Source organism: Mirounga angustirostris, unplaced genomic scaffold (genome assembly GCF_029215605.1).
Source record: "Mirounga angustirostris isolate CCGP_5_RB_7025 unplaced genomic scaffold, mMirAng1.0.hap1 SCAF_1, whole genome shotgun sequence".
Taxonomy (NCBI): domain Eukaryota; kingdom Metazoa; phylum Chordata; class Mammalia; order Carnivora; family Phocidae; genus Mirounga; species Mirounga angustirostris.
The window spans coordinates 213,864,451-213,889,448 of NW_026991709.1; the positions used below are offsets into that span (position 1 = coordinate 213,864,451).

The 24,998-nt window shown below is 42.7% G+C and overlaps 2 protein-coding genes across 4 annotated transcripts in view; one reads left to right on the top strand and one right to left on the bottom strand.

Annotated features, from left to right (window-relative positions):
* The window catches only part of LOC123834257 (zinc finger protein 556-like), a 66,443-nt gene that overhangs the window by 7,342 nt on the left and 34,103 nt on the right, over positions 1–24,998 (bottom strand). The window lies entirely within an intron of this gene.
* LOC123834268 (zinc finger protein 77-like) overlaps positions 468–24,998 on the top strand; it is an 81,727-nt gene continuing 57,196 nt past the window's right edge. The window contains exons 1-4 of one of the 3 annotated variants that reach the window (XM_054505050.2): positions 468–803; positions 7,167–7,293; positions 8,143–8,203; positions 8,610–9,592. In XM_054505050.2, coding sequence (XP_054361025.2) covers positions 795–803; positions 7,167–7,293; positions 8,143–8,203; positions 8,610–9,456 — 1,044 coding nt within the window. In that variant the 5' untranslated portion in view covers positions 468–794 and the 3' untranslated portion in view covers positions 9,457–9,592. Of the gene's footprint in view, positions 804–7,166; positions 7,294–8,142; positions 8,204–8,609; positions 9,593–11,351; positions 14,320–24,998 lie in introns of those variants that run through there. The other 2 variants (XM_064574833.1, XR_006788426.3) reach the window with 2 other exon arrangements.

A 24,998-nucleotide genomic window follows, 5' to 3' on the forward strand; every position in this document is an offset into this window, starting at 1 on the left:
TCCCGGCCCAGGAGGAAGACGCAGGCGGGGCGCCGCCCTGCGGACAGACGCCGGGCGCAAAGCGGGGCGAGCGGTGTCGGCTCCGAGCGCGGATCCCGGGGGAGTCCAGGCAGGGAAAGAGCCGAAGGCCAGAGCAGCGTTTCCGCCCAGCTCGGCCACGTGACCTCCGCCCCGCCCGTCACTCAGACTGCGGGGCGGTGCAGACGGGAAAATTGCCCAATCAGAGGCGCTGCGACCAGGGGCAGTGTCGAATCCGGAGCCGCGGGAGAGGGAGCGCCCGGAGCGCTGTCCAATCAGCACTGCCCAATCGCGCCCGCGCGGGACGTCGCTCCCCGCGCGCCGCGGGCCCCCGAGCACCTGCCCCGCGCGGCCCCGGCTGTCCGGTGCACGCCGCTCTCGCCCGCCCGAGCCGCCGAGGCGCGGGCAGGGCGCCCGGGAGGCTGGATCGGGGCCGCGAGATGGTGAGTGTGCGGGGCCCGGCCGAGATCCGGAGGGGCTGGCTCGAACCGGCTGGAGGCGGCCCGAGGCTCCGCGGTCCCGGGTGTGTCCGCCCCCGGCCGGGGGGTGGGGGGTCCCGGCGCCCCGTCAGGTCCCTTACACGGAGAGAGGGTCTGGCACACTGCGCACCTGAGAGACGTTTCATGAGGTGGATGGATTGCGGTGCCCGCGGACTGAGTTTCTCCCATGTGGAAAGCTAGGATCAGGGTCAGCACTTGAAGTCCAAGGACAGAGGAGGAGTCGGGATCGCATCGAATCTGTAGATTTACGTCTTACCGAATTGAGCTTTCCGATCCATGGACTTGGTATGTCTCTGGATTGAAAGGCAAAACCTCTGTTGGGTTTATTACTGTGCATCCAGTATTGGGCGGATTTAAATGGTATCTTTAAGAATACTGTTACTGGTACATAGAAGTAAATTCATGTTTGAGCATTATTCGTTTAACCGGTGTCTCTGTGAAGTGCAGGTAGAGATTTTAATTACTAACCATCTGTAAATTATTTGAATATTTATATGCAGTATCTTATCTGCACATGATGATAGTTCAGTCTTTTTCTTCTCCTATCATTTTGCCTTTCATTTCTTGTTCGTGATTCACCAGGGCTTCCATCCAGTTCAGTGTACAATAAGGAACACTGTGTGTCTTGCCTTCTTGACAAGGGAACTCTTTTTACTACAAATTTTTCACTCAACATTGCAGTAGGTGTTTTCATGCACCATCTTTCACAATTAGCCATGTCCTTCTAGTTCCAGGGTATTAAATGTTGCTATACATTAATAATAGTAATATATCGCTCATTGCTTAAGATGTAAGGACATGAATTTTGATTTTTCTATATTTTCTATTAATGGAGTAAAATGTACTAATTAATGGATCAATTTTTAGACATTCTTGCATTCCTGAAATGAGTTTGCAGCTTGGTTTTGATTTATTATGCACATTATTCATTACTCTATTTAGGGTAGTAATGTGTGGTTTGTTGTTTTTTTTTTATAGACGTTTGCACTTATATTTGTTAATGTTATATTTACCTCCTCCCCCTCACCCCTTCCCCGCCCCCCCCCCCCAGTTATATTGCTCTGCTCTTGGCATATCTCTGAAAAAGGAATTATTTTCTACAGGTAGAATTATTAATCCTTTTAGTATTTAGTACAACTGGCCTGTAAAACAATTTGGGATTTTTGTTTTCTTTCTGTTAATATTTTAATACACTCTTTTAGGGGTGCTGGGTGGCTCAGTCATTAAGCATCTGCCTTTGGCTCAGGTCATGATCCCAGCCTCCTGGGATTGAGCCGCATATCAAGGTCCCTGCTCAGCGGGGAGCCTGCTTCTCCCTCTCCCATTCCCCCTGCTTGTGTTCCCTCTCTCGCTGTCTCTCTCTGTCAAATAAATAAAATCTTAAAAAAATAAAATAAAATAAAAAAACACTCTCATTTTCTTTAAGCAACTTTAAACTTTCAACATCTGAATATTAGAGAAGTACTCAGAATTTTGCTTATTTATTTTTAGAGATTTTATTCATTTATTCACATATTTATCAGAAAGAGAACCTGTGAGCAGGAAGAGAAGCAGGGAGAGAGAAGGACAAGCGGACTCTGCGCTGAGCGTGGAGCCCGACATGGGGCTGGATCCCACAACCCTTAGATAATGACCTGAGCCAAAATCAAGAGTTGGACACTTAACCGACTGAGCCACCCAAGGTGCCCCTTACAGTACTCAGAATTTTAAAATGTTAGATCATTCGCCTCTTTTTTTTTTAAAGTAAAATGTACTAATTGATGGATCAATTTTTAGACATTCTTGCATTCCTGAAATAAAATGTGTGTGCAGCTTGGTTTTGATTTATTATGCACATTATTCATTACTCTATTTAGGGTAGTAATGTGTGTATATATATATTTAGGATTCCAGCTTTTTTTATTTTTCCCCTTCAAAATGATTCCATGCTGGTTTAATCCAGGAAGCAACAGTAAGAAAGTCACTATCAGATAGGTGAGCAGCAGGCTGTGGACTTGCTGTCCCACCCAAGCAACTGCAGCAAGAGAAACAATCATGGTCACGAAGTACATTTTAGGCTTTTCTTCCTTTAGTGTAAAGAGGCGTTTCCACCAGCCCACAGCTCTGCGTCTTTTTTTTTTTTTTTAAGATTTTATTTATTTATTTGACAGAGAGAGACAGCAAGAGAGGGAACATAAGCAGGGGAAGTGGGAAAGCGAGAAGCAGGCTTCGCGCTGAGCAGGGAGCCTGATGCGGGGCTCGATCCCAGGACCCTGAGATCATGACCTGAGCTGAAGGCAGTCGCTTAACCAACTGAGCCACCCAGGTGCCCCTCTGCGTCGAGTTTTTACCAGATTGCTACAAATTTCATGGAATCTTTGCTGTTGCTCAGGGTCCATTTATTGGAGCCCAAAATTCTAGGAGCTAGAATGGGAACAAGGTAGTCAGCCAAGCATAAAAACATAACAAAACAGGAAACACCGGACAGAACAGATGGATCTAGATATTAGATAGAGAAACACCAAAGAAACCACACCCATGATGGCAGGTGAAAACCAGGCTCTTTCCCATCTGAGGACTTTATCAGCAATCAGCATCACTTCTCCCCATCCCTGCAGCTGCTCTTCCAGACTTGCAGTCTCTGCAGCCAGCTGGATGGTGTTGCAATTATCTCCTTCCACCATCGTCTCTGAGGTGCTGCCCTAGTGAGTGCAAGCCACCCACCAAAGGAGCTTGCCACCAAAACCCACCCACACAGCAACCCTAGCACCTCAGGAGATATATCTTTAGCCTTCTTTTTATATCTTTTTTTTTTTTAAATTTATTTGCCAGAGAGAGACAGCGAGAGAGGGAACACAAGCAGGGGGAGAGGGAGAGGGAGAAGCAGGCTTCCTGTGGAGCAGGGAGCCCGATGCGGGGCTCGATCCCAGGACCCTGACCAGGGATCATGACCTGAGCTGAAGGCAGACGCTTAACGACTGAGCCACCCAGGCGCCCCTTCTTTTTATATCTTTAATTTTGCCCTGGATGTTTCTTTCTACTCTTTCTTCTTTTATGCAGCTGCTCTTTTTTCAAACCCTTCAGCTCATTTGTAGCCCATTGATACAGATGATCTTTCTGCTCTTGGCTCAGGGCACTTTGATTCCAGTGCCCCCTGGACCAGACTTATTTGATTCCAGTGTCTCTCCATTGGGACATGGTGAAGTTGACCAGCACTTGAAATCTTTCCTGAGACTTTGTGAAATTGTGACATTCAGTTTCTAATTCTTTTTTTTTTTTTTTAAGATTTTATTTATTTGGGGCGCCTGGGTGGCTCAGTCGTTAAGCGTCTGCCTTCGGCTCAGGTCATGATCCCGGGATCCTGGGATCGAGCCCCACATCAGGCTCTCTGCTCAGAGGGAAGCCTGCTTCTCCCTCTCCCACTCCCCCTGCTTGTGTTCCCTCTCTCGCTGTCTCTGTCAAATAAATAAATAAAAAATCTTTAAAAAAAAAAGATTTTATTTATTTATTTCAGAGAGAGAGAATGAGAGAGAGCACATGAGAGGGGGGAGGGTCAGAGGGAGAAGCAGACTCCCTGCCGAGCAGGGAGCCCGATGCGGGACTCGATCCAGGGACTCCAGGATCATGACCTGAGCCGAAGGCAGTCGCTTAACCAACTGAGCCACCCAGGCGCCCCAGTTTCTAATTCTTAAGAGTTGAAAAATGCAGTGGTATTTAAAAACAAATCAAGCCAAAAAACAACAACAGTCAAGTCAAGGTCTCAATTTTTAGTGTTACTTAGATGGTTATTTTATTGTTTTGGGTTTTTGTTTTGTGTTGTTGTTTTTAAAGGTTTTTACTTATTTATTTGAGAGAGTGAGCAAACAGAGAGAGCACAAGAGGGGGGGAGGCAGAGGAAACAGACTCCCCTCTGAGCAGGGAGCCCAGTGTGGGGCCCGATCCCAGGACCCCAGGATCACAACCTGAGCTGAAGGCAGACATTTAACTGACTGAGCCACCCAGGCACCCCATGGGGTTTTTTTTGTTTTGTTTTTTAAGTATAGTTGACACACAACATTACATTAATTTGAGGTTTACCACATAGTGATTCCACAAGTCTATATGCTATGCTATGCATTATGTTATGTTCACAAGTGTAGCCACCATCTGTCACCATATGAAGCTATTACAATGCCAGTGACGATATTTCCATGCTGTACCTTCTAACCCCATGAGTTATTCTAGAAGCCTGTACCTCCCACTCCTCTTCACCCATCTTCCTACCCCCTTCCCCTCTGGCATCCATGAGTTTGTTTTCTGGATTTATGGATCTGTTGATCTTTTACTGTTTTGATTTTACCCTGTCCCAGTTTGACTCGCTCACCTTCTCATTCCATATGCCTTCACTGTCTGTATTTTATTTAGAGCGGTTACCCTTCACCTAGATTATAGCAGATTTCCTTATTTTCCTCCCCCATGAGAATTTAAGACACAAGTGGTTCAGAATTTTCCTCTTTTAAAAGCACTTTACCTTTGTAGCTGCATGTAGTAGGAATTACCGCCTAAACAAAGGCATAGCTGAGCATGTTGCAACAGAAACCACATGGCTGGAAAAGCCTAAATGATGTACTATCTGACCTTTGTATACAGCTTTCTGACCCCCGCTCTAGGTTGTTACTCATGTTGAATAACAGCCATAATCATATTATCGTAAGGTGTATGTATGTCCAGAAATGCAGCTACTAGGACTTTAGGCTTTGAAGGCAAGCCGACTTACAACATTCAAATTGGGTAACATTGAGTGTGTTCTTGACTGTCCTTTTAGCTTTCCCCATACTGATTATAATATCTACTTGGGAGATTTTTATGAGAAACAAATAAGCTAATGGTTGGAAATCTCTGTGTAAAGTATTTCACACATCAGGGATGCTCAGTAGTACACTGTATTGTTAAGATTGACTTGAGGCTGTTGTGGGCTTTGATGGCTTTAAAATATCACCTGACACACAGCAGTGGAAGAGTTGATTGAATTTGTCTGTGGATGAAAATTTGTTGTGAGACAACATTAGACACTAGTGTACTGAGAAACTAGGAGACCCAGTGCAGCTTTACTTACTGACCTCACAAGAAGTGTGTTCCCATTCTGGAGCCTTCAAGTTGTGCTGCTGTTTATTATTCAGGCAAATTGCAGCCCCTGTATGGCAGTGAGGTAGCCTATATTCACACCTCTGCACGCAGAAGCCAGTGAAATGATGCACTTTCTCAAAGACCAGGCTTCCTGGGGATCCTGCAGGCCAATGGAATCCATGTTCAGGGGCTGGGCAGTTATGCTTGTCTGCATGCCAAAGGGTGTGGAATGCTTATTGTGTGTAGAGACCCAAGAGGCTGGTGTATAAATCAGTGCCTCTGGATTTTCAGACAGTGGGAACAAATTTCTGGAGGAAAGTGCTGCCTGATCCTTTATGAATTTTATGATCTCAGCAAATTCATAGGCAAACCCTTCTGGACTTCACTTAATTCACTTCTACATGGAACTCATAACTGCTTCTTCACAGGCAGAAAGAACCAGGGCACACTTTTCTGGGACAGACAAGGCTGTTCTGGCATCTTGGGATGTCAGTCTGTGTGTTGAGGAAGAGCCATCACCCAGAACTGGTGGTTGTCAGCACCCACACCATGAATGCAGGCCCTGTGGTGAGGTCTGAACTCCTGCCTAGCTCCAGTTTGTCAGTACACTGCCTGTCTCCTAGAGAGAATGTAGGAAGGGAAGGATTGCTGTTTCATAGAAAAACAGGAGACAGATAAGTAAATATTAATGCCTCTCAAAAGAATATTATTCCACTAGGTGGACCTGCCAGTTTATAGTGCATTGGCGTTCAAGGAAATATATCTATCTCAGGGCCTGGGTTGAAGGTTGGGCATAAGCAGACCCCTTAAGAATCAAATTGTTGGTGAGCAGAAAAGCAGGAAATGCTCTCAGACCCTCAACATGTTTTCATTCATTAAAACTTCATCTAGGTCCGGGGCAGCTGGGTGGCTCAGTTGGTTAAGCGACTGCCTTCGGCTCAGGTCATGATCCTGGAGACCCAGGATCGAGTCCCGCAACGGGCTCCCTGCTCGGCAGGGAGTCTGCTTCTCCCTCTGACCCTCCTCCCTCTCATGCTCTCTGTCTCTCATTCTCTCTCTCTCAAATAAATAAATCTTTAAAAACAAAAACAAAAACAAAAACAAAAAACCTCATCTAGGTCCAACGTTGGCTTCATGTGCTGAGGCCTGTAGAGGACAGTGAAGAAAGAGAAGAAATCCTTTTCATCACAGGAACTGATGTTTTTAAAGAGGAAATCCTTGTTTTATTTGTATAGTATTTCTTTCATATCTCCAATATATTGTGGACTGTTCTGGACCCTTTGGATGGAGGGAAAGAGTGAAAACAGTCACAAACTGTGGCAGGATGAAATCATTAGAGATGCTGTTAAATCTATAAGGCCAGCTGGCATCCCTGAGGATGTGAGTGTTTAATACAGGGGAGGAGATAGGATGACAAAGCCCAAGAGTAGATGGGGGGCCACAGAACTATGTGTCAGCTTGCTGTGAATCAAGTCCTGGTTCCCCGGTCAGCCTCCTCCTTCCTCCTGCACACACTGGTGGAGAATGGTACCTTGTTGAACCAGAATTTGTGGGATGTTTCAGGACTCAGTGGTTTTTGAGGATGTGGTTGTGGACTTCACCCCGGAGGAGTGGGCTTTGCTGGATCCTGGTCAGAGGAGGCTCTACAAAGATGTGATGCTGGAGACCTGCAGGAACCTGGCCTCACTGGGTAAGCATGGCTCCACCCCTTCACTTACCTGCAAGCTACTGAGCTTGTTCCAAAACTTGAGCTGAACAATGGGAATTAATTGCTAAGGAAGACAGACAGACATGGTCACAGTACTAGAGCATATAGTCTAATAACTTTCTACTGTACATATTTGAACCGCTTTCTCTCTTAAATGCTTTTAGCCTCTGTAAGGATTATAACTCTGTGCCTTAAGAGGAGCAAGCATTACAATTGGAAATATTAATAAAAAAAATTACTCTTCTTCCTGAGGAAGTTGAATTTTGTCAGATATCTTAGTGTCTTTTTTTTTTTTTTTTTTTTTTACTTTTCATCCATCCTCACAAAGGTCCTTGTTCACACTGAAGAACCTTCCATATTTTCTCTTTTAAAGTTAGTATTGAGCATGTGCATTTTGTCCAATTCCTTCCCATGTTGCTTTTCTGACAATAGGGCATTTATGTCACCAGAAGTCTCAATCTTCATGGAAGCATTTCCAGTAAATTGCCCACCATTTTGACCTCTTGTCCTTATTGTTGTCAATGTCCTGACATAGACAAAACTCTTCAAAGTTTGTTGTGTTTTTTTGCTCAAAAGTACATTCTTCCTTATAATATTTGTTTAATTTTTGGATCACTATTTGAAAAGAAATGAATGTTTCCAATTTATCTTTTTTGCCTTCATCTCACCAGTTCTTTCCAAAGAAAGTAAGTAAATTTTGTTGCTATTTTTCATATTATGACACTGAAAATCAGTAGGTCGAATCCTCTATAGCATATGTTTAGGGAAGAAATATGACATGAATGGAATATAATAAGATTCAGAAGAAATATTCCTGGTTCCTCATTGTAGGTGAAAACTGGAAATGCCCTGGCATTGAACATCAGCACAAGAACGCGGGGACATGTACGAGGTGAGTGGCATAGACTTGAGAGAAAGGAGGTCTCAGGAGAGAGTCTGAGTATGCCATGATAGTAATGTATGTGTCTGTGTACATATGTAGGTATACATCAGATGTTAGGTATTCAGAGCATTTTTACCAGTTTTATAAAAGTGGTGCACATGTTGATTATTTGAGACAGTTCCACTGTAAACAGCTATCAGGAAACAAAATGCAGTATGTAAAAAACACTGAAATGGTACAAGGGCTTGAGCCCTCAGTCAGAGCATTCAGCTTATATACCACTTTAGAACAGTTCTGACAGGGCAGAAAATGTACACATTCACTGAAAATGGTAAAAATGTAATCCTATTAATCATTAAAAGCCATCAATGAATTGTTAGCTAATCATTGGTAACATGATGCCTATTTTTAACAGGTGTCATGTGGTGGGGATACCCTCAGAAAATAATGGAAGTAATCAATGTGGAGAAACCAATCAGATTTCAAATTTTATTGTGCATAAGAGACTTCCTACTGGAGTAAATTCCTGTGAATACATTATGTTTGAAAAAGCCATCATGGATACTACACCCCTAAAGAGTCCCATAACATCATCTCAACATGGACAGAAACCCCATCAATGTAAGGAATGTGGGAAAACTTTTATTTGTTACTCATCATTTAGAGCACACATAAGAGCTCACACTGAAAAGAAACCCTATACATGTAAAGAATGTGGAAAAGCCTTTATATACTTCTCCAAACTTAGGGTCCATATAAGAATCCACACTGGAGAGAAGCCTTATGAATGTGAAAAGTGTGGGAAAACCTTCAGATCTCCCTCAAACCTCTGGACACATAGGGAGACTCATACTGTTGAGAAACTCTATGCCTGTAGAGAATGTGAGAAATCATTCTCTTCTCCCTCGTCTCTTAGAAAACATGCGAAGGTTCACAGCGCAGAGAAAGCCTATGAATGTAAGGAATGTGGGAAAGCCTTTCTTCATTCTTTTTACTTGATCATACATGCAAGAATGCACACTGGAGAGAAAGCCTATAAATGTGTGGAATGTGGGAAGGCCTACAGTTGGCCCTCTGACCTTAGGATTCACATGAGAACACACTCTGGAGAAAAGCCTTATGAATGTAAACAGTGCCAGAAATCCTTCAGTTCCCCCTCATCCTTTAAGGGACATCTGCGAACTCACACAGGAGAAAAACCGTATGCATGTAATGAATGTGGGAAAGCCTCAGCAGTCTCTCATACTTTAGAACACATGTGAGAATTCACACTGGAGAGAAACCCTATATATGTAAGCAATGTGGGAAAGCTTTCAGTTGGTCATCATCATTTCGAGGACATTTGAGAACTCATAGTAGAGAGAAACCCTGTAAGTGTAAGGAATGTGGTAAAATCTTCAGTAGACTCTCATCCCTACAAAGACATGTGAGAAATCACAGTGGGGAGAAACTCTAAATGTAAGCAGTGTGGGGAAAGATTTCTGTAATCCCCTATCCTTAAAAAAAAAAAAAAAAGACAGGAACTCCCACAGGAGGGAAACCCTATGTCAGTAAATGTGGCAAAACCATGTAAATTAATATCACTTATTGTGTACAAAAATTGCTTACTATTAGAAAATTTTTATAAGCATCTTATATTGTTGGCTTTATTAGTGCCTTATTCTTAAAATAGGCTCCTATCACATTATTTACAATTTTTTTTAAAGATTTTATATATTTGACAGAGAGAAAGCACAAGAAGGAGGAGCAGGAGAGGGAGAAGCAGGCTCCCCGCTGAGCAGGGAGCCCGATGCGGGGCTCGATCCCAGGACCCTGGGATCATGACCTGTGCTGAAGGCAGACACTTAACTGACTGAGCCACCCAGGTGCCCCACATTATTTACAATTCTTTCTGAGAAATACATTTAGGAGATAAATACTCCTTTAAGTATTACTTTGCCAAGGCAGCCCCAACAAATTGCCACAAAGTTGATAAAGAAACAGAAATTTATTCTCTTCCAGATCTGGAGGCTAGAAGTTGGAAATCAAGGTGTCATTAAGATTGGTTCCTTCTGGGGCTCCTGGGTGGCTAAGTTGGTTAAGCGTCCAACTCTTGATTTTGGCTCAGGTCGTGATCTCAAGAGTTGTGAGATTGAGCCCCATGTGGAGCTCCATGCTGGGTGTGGAGCCTGCTTAAGATTCTCTCCCTCTCCCTCTGTTTCCCTACCCCTCCTCCCGTTTATGCTCTATTAAAAAAAAAAGTATATATATAGATGTGTGTATATATATATGTATGTGTGTATACACACACACACACACACATATAGGCACCTGGGTGGCTCAGTTGCTAAACGTCTGCCTTTGCCTCAGGTCATGGTTCCAGGGTCCTGGGATCAAGCCCCACATTGGGCTCCCTGCTCTGCAGGAAGCCTGCTTCTCCCTCTCCCACTCCCCCTGCCTGTGTTCCCTCTCTCTCTGTCTCTCTGTCAAATAAAATCTTAAAATATATATATAAAATATATTTCCTTCTGAGGAGGAACTTGATCCATGCCACTTTACAAGCTTCTGGTGGCTACCACAACACTTAAGTGTTCCTTGGCTTATAGACATTCCAATTTCTGCCCTGTCTTAACATCACCATTTCTACCTGCTTGATCCCTTTTTTTTGTAAGGACATGTGTCATAGAATTCAGTGCCCACCCTAATCCAGGATGATCTCATCTTGAGATCCTTATTACATCTGCAAGGACTCTTCAAGTAAAGTCACACTCACAGATTCAGAGTGGACATATCTTTTGGGGGGGCCACCATTTTACCCACTATATACCCGGTCAGCCAAGACATACCTTTTGATATACAGTGTTTTAATTATGAATTGTTTACATAGAAATTATTTATCCTATAAGTCTTTGGACCAGTAGATCTTTTGAAGTTATTTTTAAATATGTAATCTTTGGGATTTTAGATCCATTTTATTTCTAATTTTCATTAGGTTTCAAGCATGTGGTTATTATGATAATGATACTTTGGTGTCATTGGAATTTTGTTTCTTGCACATACTGGGATTTATATACCAGACATCTAATCTCTCTTTTCTCCTTTCTAAGAAAAACAGTATTTTTGAGGTTCTCAGTCTTTTGTATTAAAAAAAAAAATGTATGTTTGGCATTTCTTCTAGGTAGTGGACACAATATTTTATTTTCTGGCAGAGATTCCTCAGTGTAAAGCTGTTGAATGAAGACACCATCATCTGACTTACTTTCCTCTTTTGCTCATTTTTGCTCACCTTAGCTCTTGGCGGGAATTGGATACAGAGCTTTGACTATGATAAAAGCTAGAGTAGCTATTTTGTGATAGATTGTGATGTATCAATGTGGGTAAGCCTGGGAACATTTCCCAGAATCTTTTCCCCATATCGTCCCAGATTAGAAATGGTAAAGATGGCAAACTTTGTATGAGATCAGAAAGGCAGAAATGAACATGTCATACTTAGTTTTGTGAACTATTGTACAGTAAAATGTATGCATCAGAGCTTGGTAAGCATCAGTTTCTAGCAGATTTTCCTGCCTTCTGGGCCCATTAATCAGGAGTGTCTACAAACCAAAAATCAGTTATTTGACTTCATCAGAGTTGGTGTCATCCACAGGCATCTCCCATAGCTCTCCTGTCATGTATCCACTTCCATTCTCACATATCCATAATTTAGATCTTTCCTGCAAGCTCCAATACATCCACCCAGGCCACTGATTTGTTTGTTTTTTGGTTGGTGACCTTTCCTGACACTCCCTCATTTCTCCAATTTTACCGTATTTGTGTTAGGTTGGATTTGTGTTGTAAACATTTTCCTGTAATATGTCCAGTGGCCCTGTGTACCTGACTCCACAGGAACTTCTGAAATTTATAATTGTGTCAGAAAACACAAAGGACTTTGTTTCCTGATTGCATTGTCAAGTGGTTGCATTTACCCTGTACTTTTTGTTTCTGGACAATTCTATATGAGAAATAGGTACCTTATAAATACATGAAGCAGATTGTAGGAGTTTTCTGTTACAGCTGAATGCGATCTCTAAATGATAATATGTGTTCACTTACAATTTTTATGTTTGCAAAATAATTTGTGCTCTTTGGTCAAACAATTTTTTGGTACTTAATTCTTGGAAGAATCCTAGTAAAACTGATTTTATATCTTCTGTATATTTAAAACATTATCTTTCATGTACTGAAAGGATATGTTACAGTATTCCAATACAATTATGGACTGTCAAAACAATACTATAAATTTGTCTTTTTAAACATACATTCTGAGGCCCTAAGACACATTTTAGTTTTTTGGGTTTTTAAAAAAGGATTATTTATTTATTTGTCAGGGGGAGAGAGAGAGAGAGAGAGAGAGAGGGATCAAGAAGGGGGAGGGGCAGGAAGAGGGCCAGGGAGAAGCAGGCCTCCCACTGAGCAAGGAGCCTGATGCAGACTTGATTCCAGGACTTTGGGATCATGACCTGAGCCGAAGGCAGACGCTAAACCAACTGAGCCACCCAGGCATCCCCAGATTTTAGTTTTTTTATGTGAATTTTCATATTCTTATAATGGTAAGCAATTTCCCCTTTAAAACAACTTAATCCATTTGTAAGGGTAAAAACTTATATATTGGCTAGGTCAATGCCCACCAGCCAGAACTCATGAGAAACATGTGCAGTTGAACAAAATTCCTGCAATAGGTGACTGCTTAGCATGAGGAACAATGGAACATCTCAGAAATTGCATAGTAGAAAGAACCTACAGGAAGTGGATTTATTTCAGTTGATTTGGGGGAGGGCATCACAAAAGTAGACTTTGCACTGGGTTGGACACTGTCAGAAAGTGTAGAGTAGAATGTTAATTCAGCAGGCTTTGGTTACTCAAATTCTGCACTTTACAAAGAAAACACTAGCCCTTGACCAGCTCCTGGGAGATAAATTCTGAGTCCTTGGAACATTCTGCCTAATAAGAGTGTTTTGTAAGTCTACATTCTTGGACCACACTGTATCAGTTTGGGTAGTTTATGCTAACAATGTGACTTAGAGTGAATGCCTGCTTTTGTATGCATGAGGCTACAGATGATGCTGTACCAGTATGACCTCTGAGGAAGGAAGCTGGAGGTTAAGTAGCTAAGCTCAGTTATGTGGATGTTACATGGCTACATGACTGACCCCCAGTAAAAACCCTGGAGACCAAGGTTGGGTGAGCTCTGATTGTCGACACTTCACATGTGTAGTCATACATCATTGCTGAGAGTGCTGTCTATGTCACTACTGAGAGAGGACAACTGAAAGTTTGCACCTGATTTCTCCTAGGCTTCATTCACCCTATGTGCTATTTCCCTTTGCTTATTTTAATCTATCCTTTTACCATAATTATGGTATAATGGCTCTTCTGAATCCTGTTGGTCCTTTGAGAGAATCATGAAGCCTGAGAAAGCTCTTGGGGACTTTTGATACAAGAAGTGAATGTAATTGTATGATTGAGAATTTCAACAGTCACCAGAGTCCACATGTATCTGGGCTAGAGAATGTGGCTGTTTATAATTCTTTTCAAAGAATTGTAGGGGCGCCTGGGTGGCTCAGTCAGTAAAGTGTCTGCCTTCGGCTCAGGTCATGATTGCAGGGTCCTGGGACTGAGCCCCATGTTGGGCTCCCTGCTCAGCGGGGAGTCTGCTTCTCCCTCTTCCTCTGCCTGCTGCTCCTCCCTGCTTGTACTTTCTCTCTTTCTCTGTTAAATAAATAAAATCTAAAAAAAAAAAAAAATTGTAAATTGCATTATATGTTTGGCATTATCATTTTGATGCTATTATAGTCCAAATAACAGAACTTGTATCCTGGAAATCATAAAAGTTGTCCCTAGTTTGAAAAAGGGATAGGATCATCTGCATAGTTTTACCCCAGCATATGTCCTTTCCTATAAGCAGAATGAAATCTATGCAAGCTTTTGGTGATCCAGTAGATGCAAGGAAAAGAACTGTAGCTGGCGAGGTGATTTTTCCTAAGAAAAATGAAGGTGAGCGGCAAATACAGTATGTCCTTTTGAGTACTATCTCCCCCCGACCCCCGCTCTCTCTCACTCTCTCCTAAATAAATAAAGTCTTAAAAAAAAAAAAAAAAAAAAACAAACACCAGAATCTTAATTTTTAGGTAAGCAAAACGATTCTGTCCACCTCCTGGACAATGTTACAAAGAATGGCAGATAAAGGAAAGAAGGAATCTTGAGCCATCAGGCCTTTCTTGGAATCCAGTTGGAAAATAGTTACACCCCCCTGGGCCATGCTTGCCCTCACCTCAGGTACTTGGCCAGAGGGAGGTGATGGCAGAAAAGGGTGCAAAGGCCAGACTTTGCTGTGTCTCAGTCTCCAGGCAGGATTCTTTAGGCATAAAGACTGTAACACTCCTACACCTCCCTCAAGGACTTCCTTCAATGTTTTACCACTGTAGCTTTGCTCTGGTTATTGTAACTTCACCCCCCGACACCCAGAAGATATGTTAGCAGTCATCCTTCAAATATATGGCCCACTAAGACACATCTGAAGTGTCTCATGACTAATGTTTTATTAGACAGTAGTAAATAACCTTATCATAACAGCAGCTAGCCCCTCAAGGTCCTGGAAGCCTTGCTTCCAAATACCTTAGAGACTTAACGCTATCCTTAAACCCCACTAACTAAAAAGTACATCATCAGTCACTCCTCGCAATCCCAGTGCAGCTTTCTGCCAACAGGTCCTGTCCCCGTGCTTAATAAAAAACTCCTTTATGCACTGAAAATTCATGCAAATTCTCAAGAATTCTTTCTTGACTGTCCACTCCATGGCCCCACATCATAAAGGACCCGGCGTTTGTCCTACAGAGTCCTGGAAATCTGAGCTCTGGGAGAACCGTGGGTCTGAGACAAAGGCAGACCTAGTATTCTCAAGGAGGGCTCTCCTGGGCAGGATTCCAATCTTTGGCCATCTGCATCATAATCCAGGGTCTGCCTTGAGGCCACCGCAGCTCTGGCACCCCCATCCCAAACCCAGTTCTGTGCTTTTTACTGTAAGAATTCACTAGGAGATCCACATCTCTCCCCATCTAGGAAATACCTCCCTGGAGCAGCACCACACAGCAGTGAGGTTAGACGGAGTAGAAAAGGGTCAGTGAAAGCTGACCCCTCTGTCCACATCCCTTGGTGGGAGAAACGGCTCTCCAGCTCCAGCAGCTCAGCAGCCCAACCCCCAGCTGCCACACCCACTTCACGGGCTCACCCGCCTCGCCCCTCCGCGCAGGTGCGCACATGCGCAGTCGCAGCCCTGCGCCACAGCCCGCGCTCTCCTGGCCGGGCTCTCGCCCGGAGACTCAGGGCCGCACACGTGCAATCCACGTCCGGAAGCACAGCACCGTCATCTGGTTCCCTAGTCGTGCCCAGACTCCAGGCGAGGTCTGCAGAGCCCACTCCTTAGTGCCCCTGGTCTCTCACTTCCTGAGACACACCCCGGGGGTCCCCAGCCCCTTAGGAAAAGCAGTTCAAAGAAAGACGGGCCTCCAAGGCCAGGATCTGGCCCTCGGGTTGCTCCCAGCACACACCGCGCCGCTCCAGACCAGCCGTTCCCGGAAGCAGCTGCCAGCTCAGACCTTGGCCGAGCATTCCCGCGCAGGGGGATCTACTTCCCGCCGCCAAAGCGGCGCCCGCGGGTCTCCCGGAAGAGACGGCCGGCCGGAAGTGGCAGAAAGCCCCGCCCCGGGGAACTCGCCGCCGCTTCCGGTCGGTGCCCAGCAAGGGCTCCGGGCCATTGCTCAGCTTCAACCTTCTCCCTTCCTCTGACTGGCTGCCGGGGGGAGGCCGCTGAAGAGCGCAAAGCCCGCCAGGTGCGAAGGGAACCGCAGCCAAGTTGACTCGGAGAGACCCAGAGGAGGACACGACGGCTGAAGAGGCGACAGACTCCGCAGTCTGCCGGCGGTTCGCTGCTAGAAACAAAAGGGACATCCCAAACTCCGTCAGATAGTGAGCGGCGCATCAGTGGAAGAACCTTAAAACAGAGTGACCGGCTGGAGCAGGAGCATTCCTCACAAGGGATACTGGCCCTTGACTTTCAGGACCTCGGGCTCCTGTCGTGTAGTGGTGATGCCCCCTTGACAGTTTCTTAGGGATGGGGCCGGTTCAGTCAAATTTCATGCACAATGGGAACTCAGTAGTGTGAGGTCCCTTCCCACCGGGCCAGCTAAAAGACACTCACTTGTGATTTGTCTTGGGTGCCGGGGGGGGGGGGGAGCACCACGTAGCCACATAGGAAGGGAGTGAGAACTGTCCACTTTTAAAGTGCAAGTAGATATGCATCTTTTATGAGGTTTGAACAAAAGCCCCATTATTTGTGTGTGAATGTATAAGCATCCCAAACCTGGATCATCTAACAAGTACTTCTTGATCACCTGTGTGCCAGATCCTGGGCTATGGGCTGGAGATGCATCAATGAATACACACACACACACACACCCTAAGTCATAGGGACGTCCTGTACACCATGATGACTATAGTTAATAATACTGTACTGTAAATTTAAAAGTTGCTGAGAGTAGATCTTAAAAGTTCTCATCACAAGAAAAAAATGTTTGATTCCAATCTATGTGTGGAGATGGATGTTAATTAGACTTATTTTAGTGATTTTATATACATATATGAAATCATTATGTTGTACACCTAAACAAATACAATGTTACATGTCAACTATATTTCAATAAAATAAAATAAAGAATAATACCACGATGTTCACTATAATTACTTCTATTGAATGGGTATTGAAAGTTCTAGATAGTGTAATAACATAAGAGAAAGAAATTACAGACATAAGCTCTTTAAAAGAAGAAATGAAATTTGTTATTTGCAGGTGATATCATGATTTAGATTGAAAACACACAAAAATTCTACAGACAATTAGAAAAAACAAAGTTTGGCAATTTGGTTATAAAATTAATATACTTTAAAAGTCAGTTGTGTTTTCATTATACTATCAGTAAACAACTGAAAAGCTTAAATAAAGAGAAGGCACCACTGTAAATTAAGAAATACCAAGTACCTAGAGATAAATATAACAAAAAATATGCAACACTCAAAGTCACAAAACTTATTAAGATGTGTTTAAAAGACTTACATAAATAGATATATATACCATATTCATGACTAGAAAGACTCAATATCATCAAGATGTCAGTTGTTTAATCTATAGATTAAGGATTAATCTATAGATCAAAGAAATTTCACACAAAATGCAATAGAATTTTTTATGGGAATTGAAAAAAATGATTGCAAAATATATATAAGGCAATAATGCAATAAAGAAAAAACAATAAGGCACTTCTGAAAAAGAAAATCAAAGACAAGGGACTTGTCCTATCAAATATCAGCAATTATACAAAATCATAATAATTAAGACAGTGCACATGGATACGGTATGGGTGCAAGGATAGGCATATCAAATAGGCATTGGCTAGTGGACTAGAATAATAAGCCCCAAATCAAACCTACATGTGTATATAACTTTGGTATTTCACAGTTTATATAAAAATCAACTCCAAAAACATGGTATTGTTGGAGGAGGTCATCAAGAGAATGTGACCACTGGTTGATCCTCAAGCTGAACCTGGGCAACTGGACAACTGGCAATGTAAAGGATACAGCCTTGAGAGAATAAGATGTTGTTGAGACCATCTGGACTGAGTATGTAACTGAGCCCAGGTAAGGCCTCTATAAAGACTTTTAAGGATGAATGTGGAGACCTGCTTATTTTGTGGCCACCCAAGACAAGCCTCATATGTAAGTTCCCTTGTTTATTTAACCTGACAACCAATCTAGAGTGATCTGCCTCTTTCTTTGGTCTCTCCTTGCCCTCTATATGGGGCCCAGTTTTAAATTTCACCTGGGGAATGCTCAAGGTTTCAAATAACAGAATAAAATAGAATGTCATTCAGCCTTTAAAAGAAAGGAAATGCTGGCACATGCTACAACAAGGATGAACCTTAAGGATATTGTGATAAATAAAATAAGCCAGTTGCGGGGTGCCTGGGTGGCTCAGTTGGTTAAGCATCTGCCTTCAGATCAGGTCATGATCTCAGGGTCCTGGAATCAAGCCCCACATTGAGCTCCCTGCTCAGTGGAGAGTCTGTTCTTCCTCACCCTCTGCCTCTGCCCCCCACTTGTGCTCGTGCTTTCTCTCTCTCTTTCTCTCAAATCAACCAATCTTTTTTAAAAAATAAGCCAGTCACAAAAGGACAAATATTGTAAGATTCTATATATATATTTTTAAAAATTGCTATCATCTCTAGTAACAATATTTGCTTCTTCCTTCCAATTATATTCATCGTTGTGTTTTCTGACATCACATCATGGATTAATGTATTGATAAATATTTGGGGTAAAAACAAAAATAAAATAGTTGGTTTTCCATTGATTTGGTTTGGTTCTTCCTTTCAACGGGAAGTCTCTCAGGCCCTGTTTTGAGTACTTAAGCTGGCCCAGCAGTCACTATGTCTCAAAGTGGCCAAAGGACTTTTAAGACCTGAAAATGACTTTTAAAAAGAAACCAATTGGTGGCACCTGCTTAAGATTTCATCCAAGGGTAGAGCACAATCTATTCCCCAATTGGGACCTTACTATAGCGAATGGGTAAGAATAAAGTTGTTTCTCTTTTTGAGAAAGCCCTGGATGGGCTCTGATTCCTAACGCACTTCCCTCAATGCAGGGGGATTCAACAACAATGTTCTGGCCTTCGTGTCTGCCATTGAGGAGATCAATAGGAATCCCCTTTGGTTAAACCACACAATTTTAGGATATCATGACTACAATGCCTACCACGGTAATCAAAGCAACTTGGAGAGCACCCTGATGTGGCTTACGGGAAGGGGCAAGACTTTACCCAATTTTACCTATGAGAAACAATAGGTTCATGGCCATCACTTTAGGAATGCCATCAGCCATTTTTGCACAGATTTGGAGTAGGTGGAGGAAAGACACTATTGGAATTGTACAAATCCCCACAGGTGCACTTGAAGGTAGGTTGAAGAGAGGAAGGGATGAAGTGTTTCCTCAGTACTATGCTCTTTTTTCATTGTTCTCAATTCTTTTTTTTTTTTTATTTTATTATGTTACGTTAGTCACCATACAACACGGGTTTTTGATGTGGTGATCCACGGTCCATTGTTTTCGTATAACACCCAGTGCTCCATGCAATACGTGCCCTCCTTAATACCCATCACCGGGCTAACCAATCCCCCCTCCTCCCCTCTAAAACACTGTTTCTCAGAGTCCATAGTCTCTCATAATTCATCTCTCCCTCCAATCCCCCCCCATTTTTCCCTTCCTTCTCCTAATGTCCTCCATGCTATTCCTTATGTTCCACAAATAAGTGAAACCATATAACTGACTTTCTCTGCTTGACTTATTTCACCTAGCATAATCTCCTCCAGTCCCATCCATGTTGATGTAAAAGTTGGGTATTCATCTTTTCTGATGGCTGAGTAATATTCCATTGCATATATGGACCACATTTTCTTTATCCATTCATCTGTTGAAGGGCATCTCGGCTCTTTCCACAGTTTGGCTATTGTGGACATTGCTGCTATGAACATTGGGGTGCATATGGCCCTTCTTTTCACTACATCTGTGTCTTTGGGGTAAATACCCAGTAGTGCAATTGCTGGGTCATAGGGTAGCTCTATTTTTAAATTTTTGAGGAACCTCCACACTGTTTCCAAAGTGGCTGTACCAACTTGCATTCCTACAAATAGTGTACGAGGGTTCCCCTTTCTCCACAACTTCTCCAACATTTGTTGTTTCTTTCCCTGTCCATTTTTGCCATTCTAACTGGTGTGAGGTGGTATCTCAGTGTGGTTTTGATTTGAATTTCCCTGATGGCTAATGATGATGAATATTTTTTCATGTGTCTGTTAGCCATTTGTATGTCTTCTTCAGAGAAGTGTCTTTTCATATTTTCTGCCCACTTTTTGACTTGATTATTTGTTTTTTGGGTGTTGAGTTTGAGAAGTTCTTTATAGATCTTGGATACCAGCCCTTTATCTGTAGTGTCATTTGCAAATATCTTCTCCCATTCTGTGGGTTGCCTCTTGGTTTTGTTGCCTGTTTCCTTTGCTGTGCAGAAGCTTTTTATCTTGATGAAGTCCCAAAAGTTCATTTTTGCTTTTGTTTCACTAGCTTTTGGAGATGTATCTTGAAAGAAGTTGCTGTGGCTGATTTCAAAGAGGTTACTGTCTATGTTCTCCTCTAGGATTTTGATGGATTCCTGTCTCACACTGAGGTCTTTCATCCACTTTGAGTTCATCTTTGTGATGGTGTTAGAGAATGGTTGAGTTTCATTCTTCTGCATGTGGCTGTCCAATTTTCCCAGCACCATTTATTGAAGAGACTGTCTTTTTTCCATTGCATGTTTTTTCCTGCTTTGTCAAAGATTATTTGACCATAGAGTTGAGGGTCCATATCTGGGTTCTCTATTCTGTTCCACTGGCCTATATGTCTGTTTTTGTGCCAGTACCATGCTGTCTTGGTGATCACAGCTTTGTAATATAGCTTGAAATCGGGCAACGTGATGCCCCCAGCTTTGTTTTTCTTTTTCAACATTTCCTTGGCAGTTCGGGGTCTTTTCTGATTCCATACAAATTTTAGGATTGTTTGTTCCAGCACTTTGAAAAATGTCATTGGAATTTTGATCGGGATGGCATTGAAGGTATAGATTGCTCTGGGTAGCATAGACATTTTAACAATGTTTATTCTTCCGATCCATGAGCATGGAATATTTTTCCATCTTTTTGTGTCTTCTTCAATTTCTTTCATGAGTGTTTTGTAGTTCCTAGAGTATAGATCCTTTACCTCTTTGGTTAGGTTTATTCTGAGGTATCTTATGGTTTTTGGTGCTATTGTAAATGGAATCATTTCTCTAATTTCTCTTTCTACAGTTGCGTTGTTAGTGTATAAGAAAGCAACTGATTTCTGTGCATTGATTTTGTATCCTGCCACATTACTGAATTGCTGGATGAGTTCCAGCAATTTGGGGGTGGAGTCTTTTGGGTTTTCCACATAAGGTATCATGTTGTCTGCGAAAAGAGAGAGTTTGACTTCTTCTTTGCCAATTTGAATACCTTTTATTTCTTTTTGTTGTCTGATTGCTGTTGCTAGGACTTCTAGTACTATGTTGAACAACAGTGGCAAGAGTGGGCATCCTTGACGTGTTCCTGATCTTAAGGGAAAGGCTCTCAGCTTTTCCCCATTGAGGATGATATTTGCTGTGGGTTTTTCATAGATGGATTTTTATGAACTTGAGGAATGTTCCCTCTATCCCTATACTCGGGAGAGTTTTAATCAGGAAAGGATGTTGTATTTTGTCAAATGCTTTTTCTGCATCAATTGAGAGGACCATATGGTTCTTCTCCCTCCTCTTATTAATGTGTTCTATCACATTGATTGATTTGCGAATGTTGAACCACCCTTGCATCCCGGGGATAAATCCCACTTGGTCGTGGTGGATGATCCTTTTAATGTATTATTGGATCCTATTAGCTAGGATTTTGTTGAGGATTTTGGAATCCATATTCATCAGGGATATCAGTCTGAAATTCTCCTTTTTGATGGGGGTCTTTGCCTGGTTTGGGGATTAAGGTAATGCTGGCCTCATAGAATGAGTTTGGAAGTTTTCCTTCTGTTTCTATTTTTTGAAACAGTTTCAGTAGAATAGGTATTATTTCTTCTTTGAATGTTTGGTAGAATTCCTCAGGGAATCCATCAGGCCCTGGACTCTTGTTTTTTGGGAGGTTTTTGATCACTGCTTCAATCTCGTTACTGGTGATTGGACTATTCAGGTTGTCAATTTCTTCCTGTTTCAGTCTTGGCAGCTTATAGGTTTCCAGGAAGGCCTCCATTTCATCCAGATTGCTCAGTTTACTGGCATATAGTTGTTGATAATAATTTCTAATAATTGTTTCTATTTCCTTGGTGTTAGTCGTGATCTCTCCCCTTTCATTCATAATTTTATTAATTTGGGTCCTTTCTCTTTTCTTTTGGATAAGTCTGGCCAGTGGTTTATCGATCTTATTCTTTCAAAGAACCAACTTCTAGTTTCATTGATCTGATCTACTGTGTTTCTGGTTTCTAATTCATTGATTTCTGCTCTAATATTAATTATTTCTCTTCTAATCCATGGCTTAGGCGTCATTTGTTGCTTTTTCTGTAGTTTTTTAAGGTGTAGAGTTAGTTGGTGAATTTGGGATTTTTCTATTTTTTTGAGTGAGGCTGGGATGGCTATGTATTTCCCCCTTAGGACCGCCTTTGCAGTATCCCATAGGTTTTGGACCAATGTGTTTTCGTTCTCATTGATTTCCATGAATTGTTTAAGTTCTTCTTTGATTTCTTGGTTGACCCAAACATTCTTGAGCAGAGTGGTCTTTAGCTTCCAAGTGTTTGAATTTCTGCCAAATTTTTTCTTGTGATTGAGTTCCAGTTTTAGAGCATTGTGGTCTGAGAATATGCGGGGAATAATCTCAATCTTTTGGTATCGGTTGAGACCTGATCTGTGACCCAGTATATGGTCTATTCTGGAGAAAGTTCCATGTGCGCTCAAAAAGAATGAGTATTCTGTTGTTTTATAGGGTGGAATGTTCTGTAAATATCTATGAGGTCCATCTGGTCCAATGTATCATTCAAGGCTCTTGTTTCCTTGTTGATTTTCTGCTTAGATGATCTGTCCATTGCTGAGAGTGGAGTATTGAGGTCTCCTACAATTAACGTATTGTTATCAATATGACTCTTTATTTTGGTTAACGGTTGACTTATATAGATGGCTGCTCCCATGTTGGGGGCATAGATATTTACAATTGTTAGATCTTCTTGTTGGATAGACCCTTTAAGAGTGATATAGTGTCCTTCTGTGTCTCTTATTATAGACTTTAGTTTAAAATCGAATTTGCCTGATATAAGAATTGCTACCCCAGCTTTCTTTTGAGGTCCGCTGGCATGGAAGATGGATCTCCATCCCTTCACTTTCAGTCTGGATATATCTTTAGGTTCAAAATGAGTCTCTTGTAGACAGCATATGGATGGGTCCTGTCTTTTTATCCAATCTGCAACCCTGTGCCGTTTTATGGGAGCGTTTAGGCCATTCACGTTGAGAGTGATTATTGAAAGATATGAATTGTCATCATGTTGCCTGTGAAGACGTTGTTTTTATAGATTGTCCCTGTAAATTTCTGTTGTATATCACTCTTGAGGTCTTTCTCCTTTTATAGAACCCCCCTTAATATTTCTTGCAGGGCCGGCTTAGTGGTCACATATTCTTTCAGTTTCTGCCGGTCGTGGAAACTCTGCATCTCTCCACCCATTCTAAATGAAAGCCTTGCCGATAAAGTATTCTTGGCTGCATGTTCTTCTCATTTAGTACCCTGAATATGTCTTGCCAGGCCTTTCTGGCTTACCAGGTCTCTGTGGATAGGTCTGACATTATTCTGATGTTCCTCCTTCTGTACGTAAGGAATCTCTTCCCCCTAACTGCCTTTAAGATGGTTTCCTTGGTTCTAAGATTTGCAAGTTTTACTATTACATGCCGGGGTGTTGGCCTGTTTTCCTTGATATTAGGAGGGGTCCTCTCTGCCTCTAGGACTCGAATGTTTGTTTCATTCCCCAGATTAGGAAAGTTCTCAGCTACCATTTGCTCAAATACATCTTCTAGTCCTCTCTCTCTCTCCACTCCCTCTGGGATTCCAATTATTCTGCATTGGAATGCTTCATGGTGTCACTTATTTCTCTGATTCTATTTTCATGGATTCTGAGTTGTTTTTCCTTGGCCCTTTTCCCTTTTTATCTATTATATTGCCTTCCAGGTTGCTTATTCTCTCTTCTGCCTCAGTTACCCTAGCTGTTAGATTATCTAGATTGGATTGGATCTTATTGATAGCATTTTTAAGTTCTGCCAATTCACCTTTTATTTCTGCCCTTAGAGACTCTATGTTGCCATTAATTGATTTCTCCATTCTAGCCATTGTCCTCACAATTGCTAGCCTGAAATCCATCTCCAACATCTTGGTTATATCTGCATCCATTTGTAAATCTGCAGCATAAGTCATAATCTCTGAGTCTTTTCTATTTTGGGGGCTCCTCCTAGTCATTCTGTTGATGGGTGTTTGAGGGAATGTATAGAGTCCAAATTATTGACCAGAACCCAAGCAAGATGCACCTGTTTTCTTGGGACCTTAGGGTTGCTGGCCTCTTGTTTCCCCAGCCTGTCTTCTGCAGGAGGGGCCTGCCACACTGTTACTCAGGCAACCCTGTTCGGGCGGAGTTGCCCTGCACCCCTGTGGTGGGGGATGGGCTCAGCAGAAATCAGTTTTGGGGGCTTTTGTTCTCTGGCAGCTTTCCCTGGCAGCTCTCCATGTCTCTTCTGTGAGTCAGAGCAGAAGAGACCGTTTCCAACCCTCTGCCTCAGAGCAGAGAGATCGCAGTCTGTTCTTCAGTGAGCTCTCCAGGCCACACTGTCTCCGTTTCTGTCCATGCTGCTATAAACTGCAGCGTACTGGGTTGTGCGCCCCTCCACAGCACTCCCAGTTCTGCCTCCAGGTCGGAGCACGTCTCTGCCCTTTGTGCTTCTAAAACCACCAGCCACTCCCAGTTCATGCGTGCGACCCTGCTGCTCCAGGTTTCCACCTCAGGGGCTGCCCTAAAGTCCTTTCCCCGCCGCTACTGGTCTGTGAGTCTGCACCCCGTCTGCAGCGTGTGAGGCTGTCACTCACCGGCAGTGTAGGATCCCCATGGCCAGGCACCCTCCCGCTGCCAT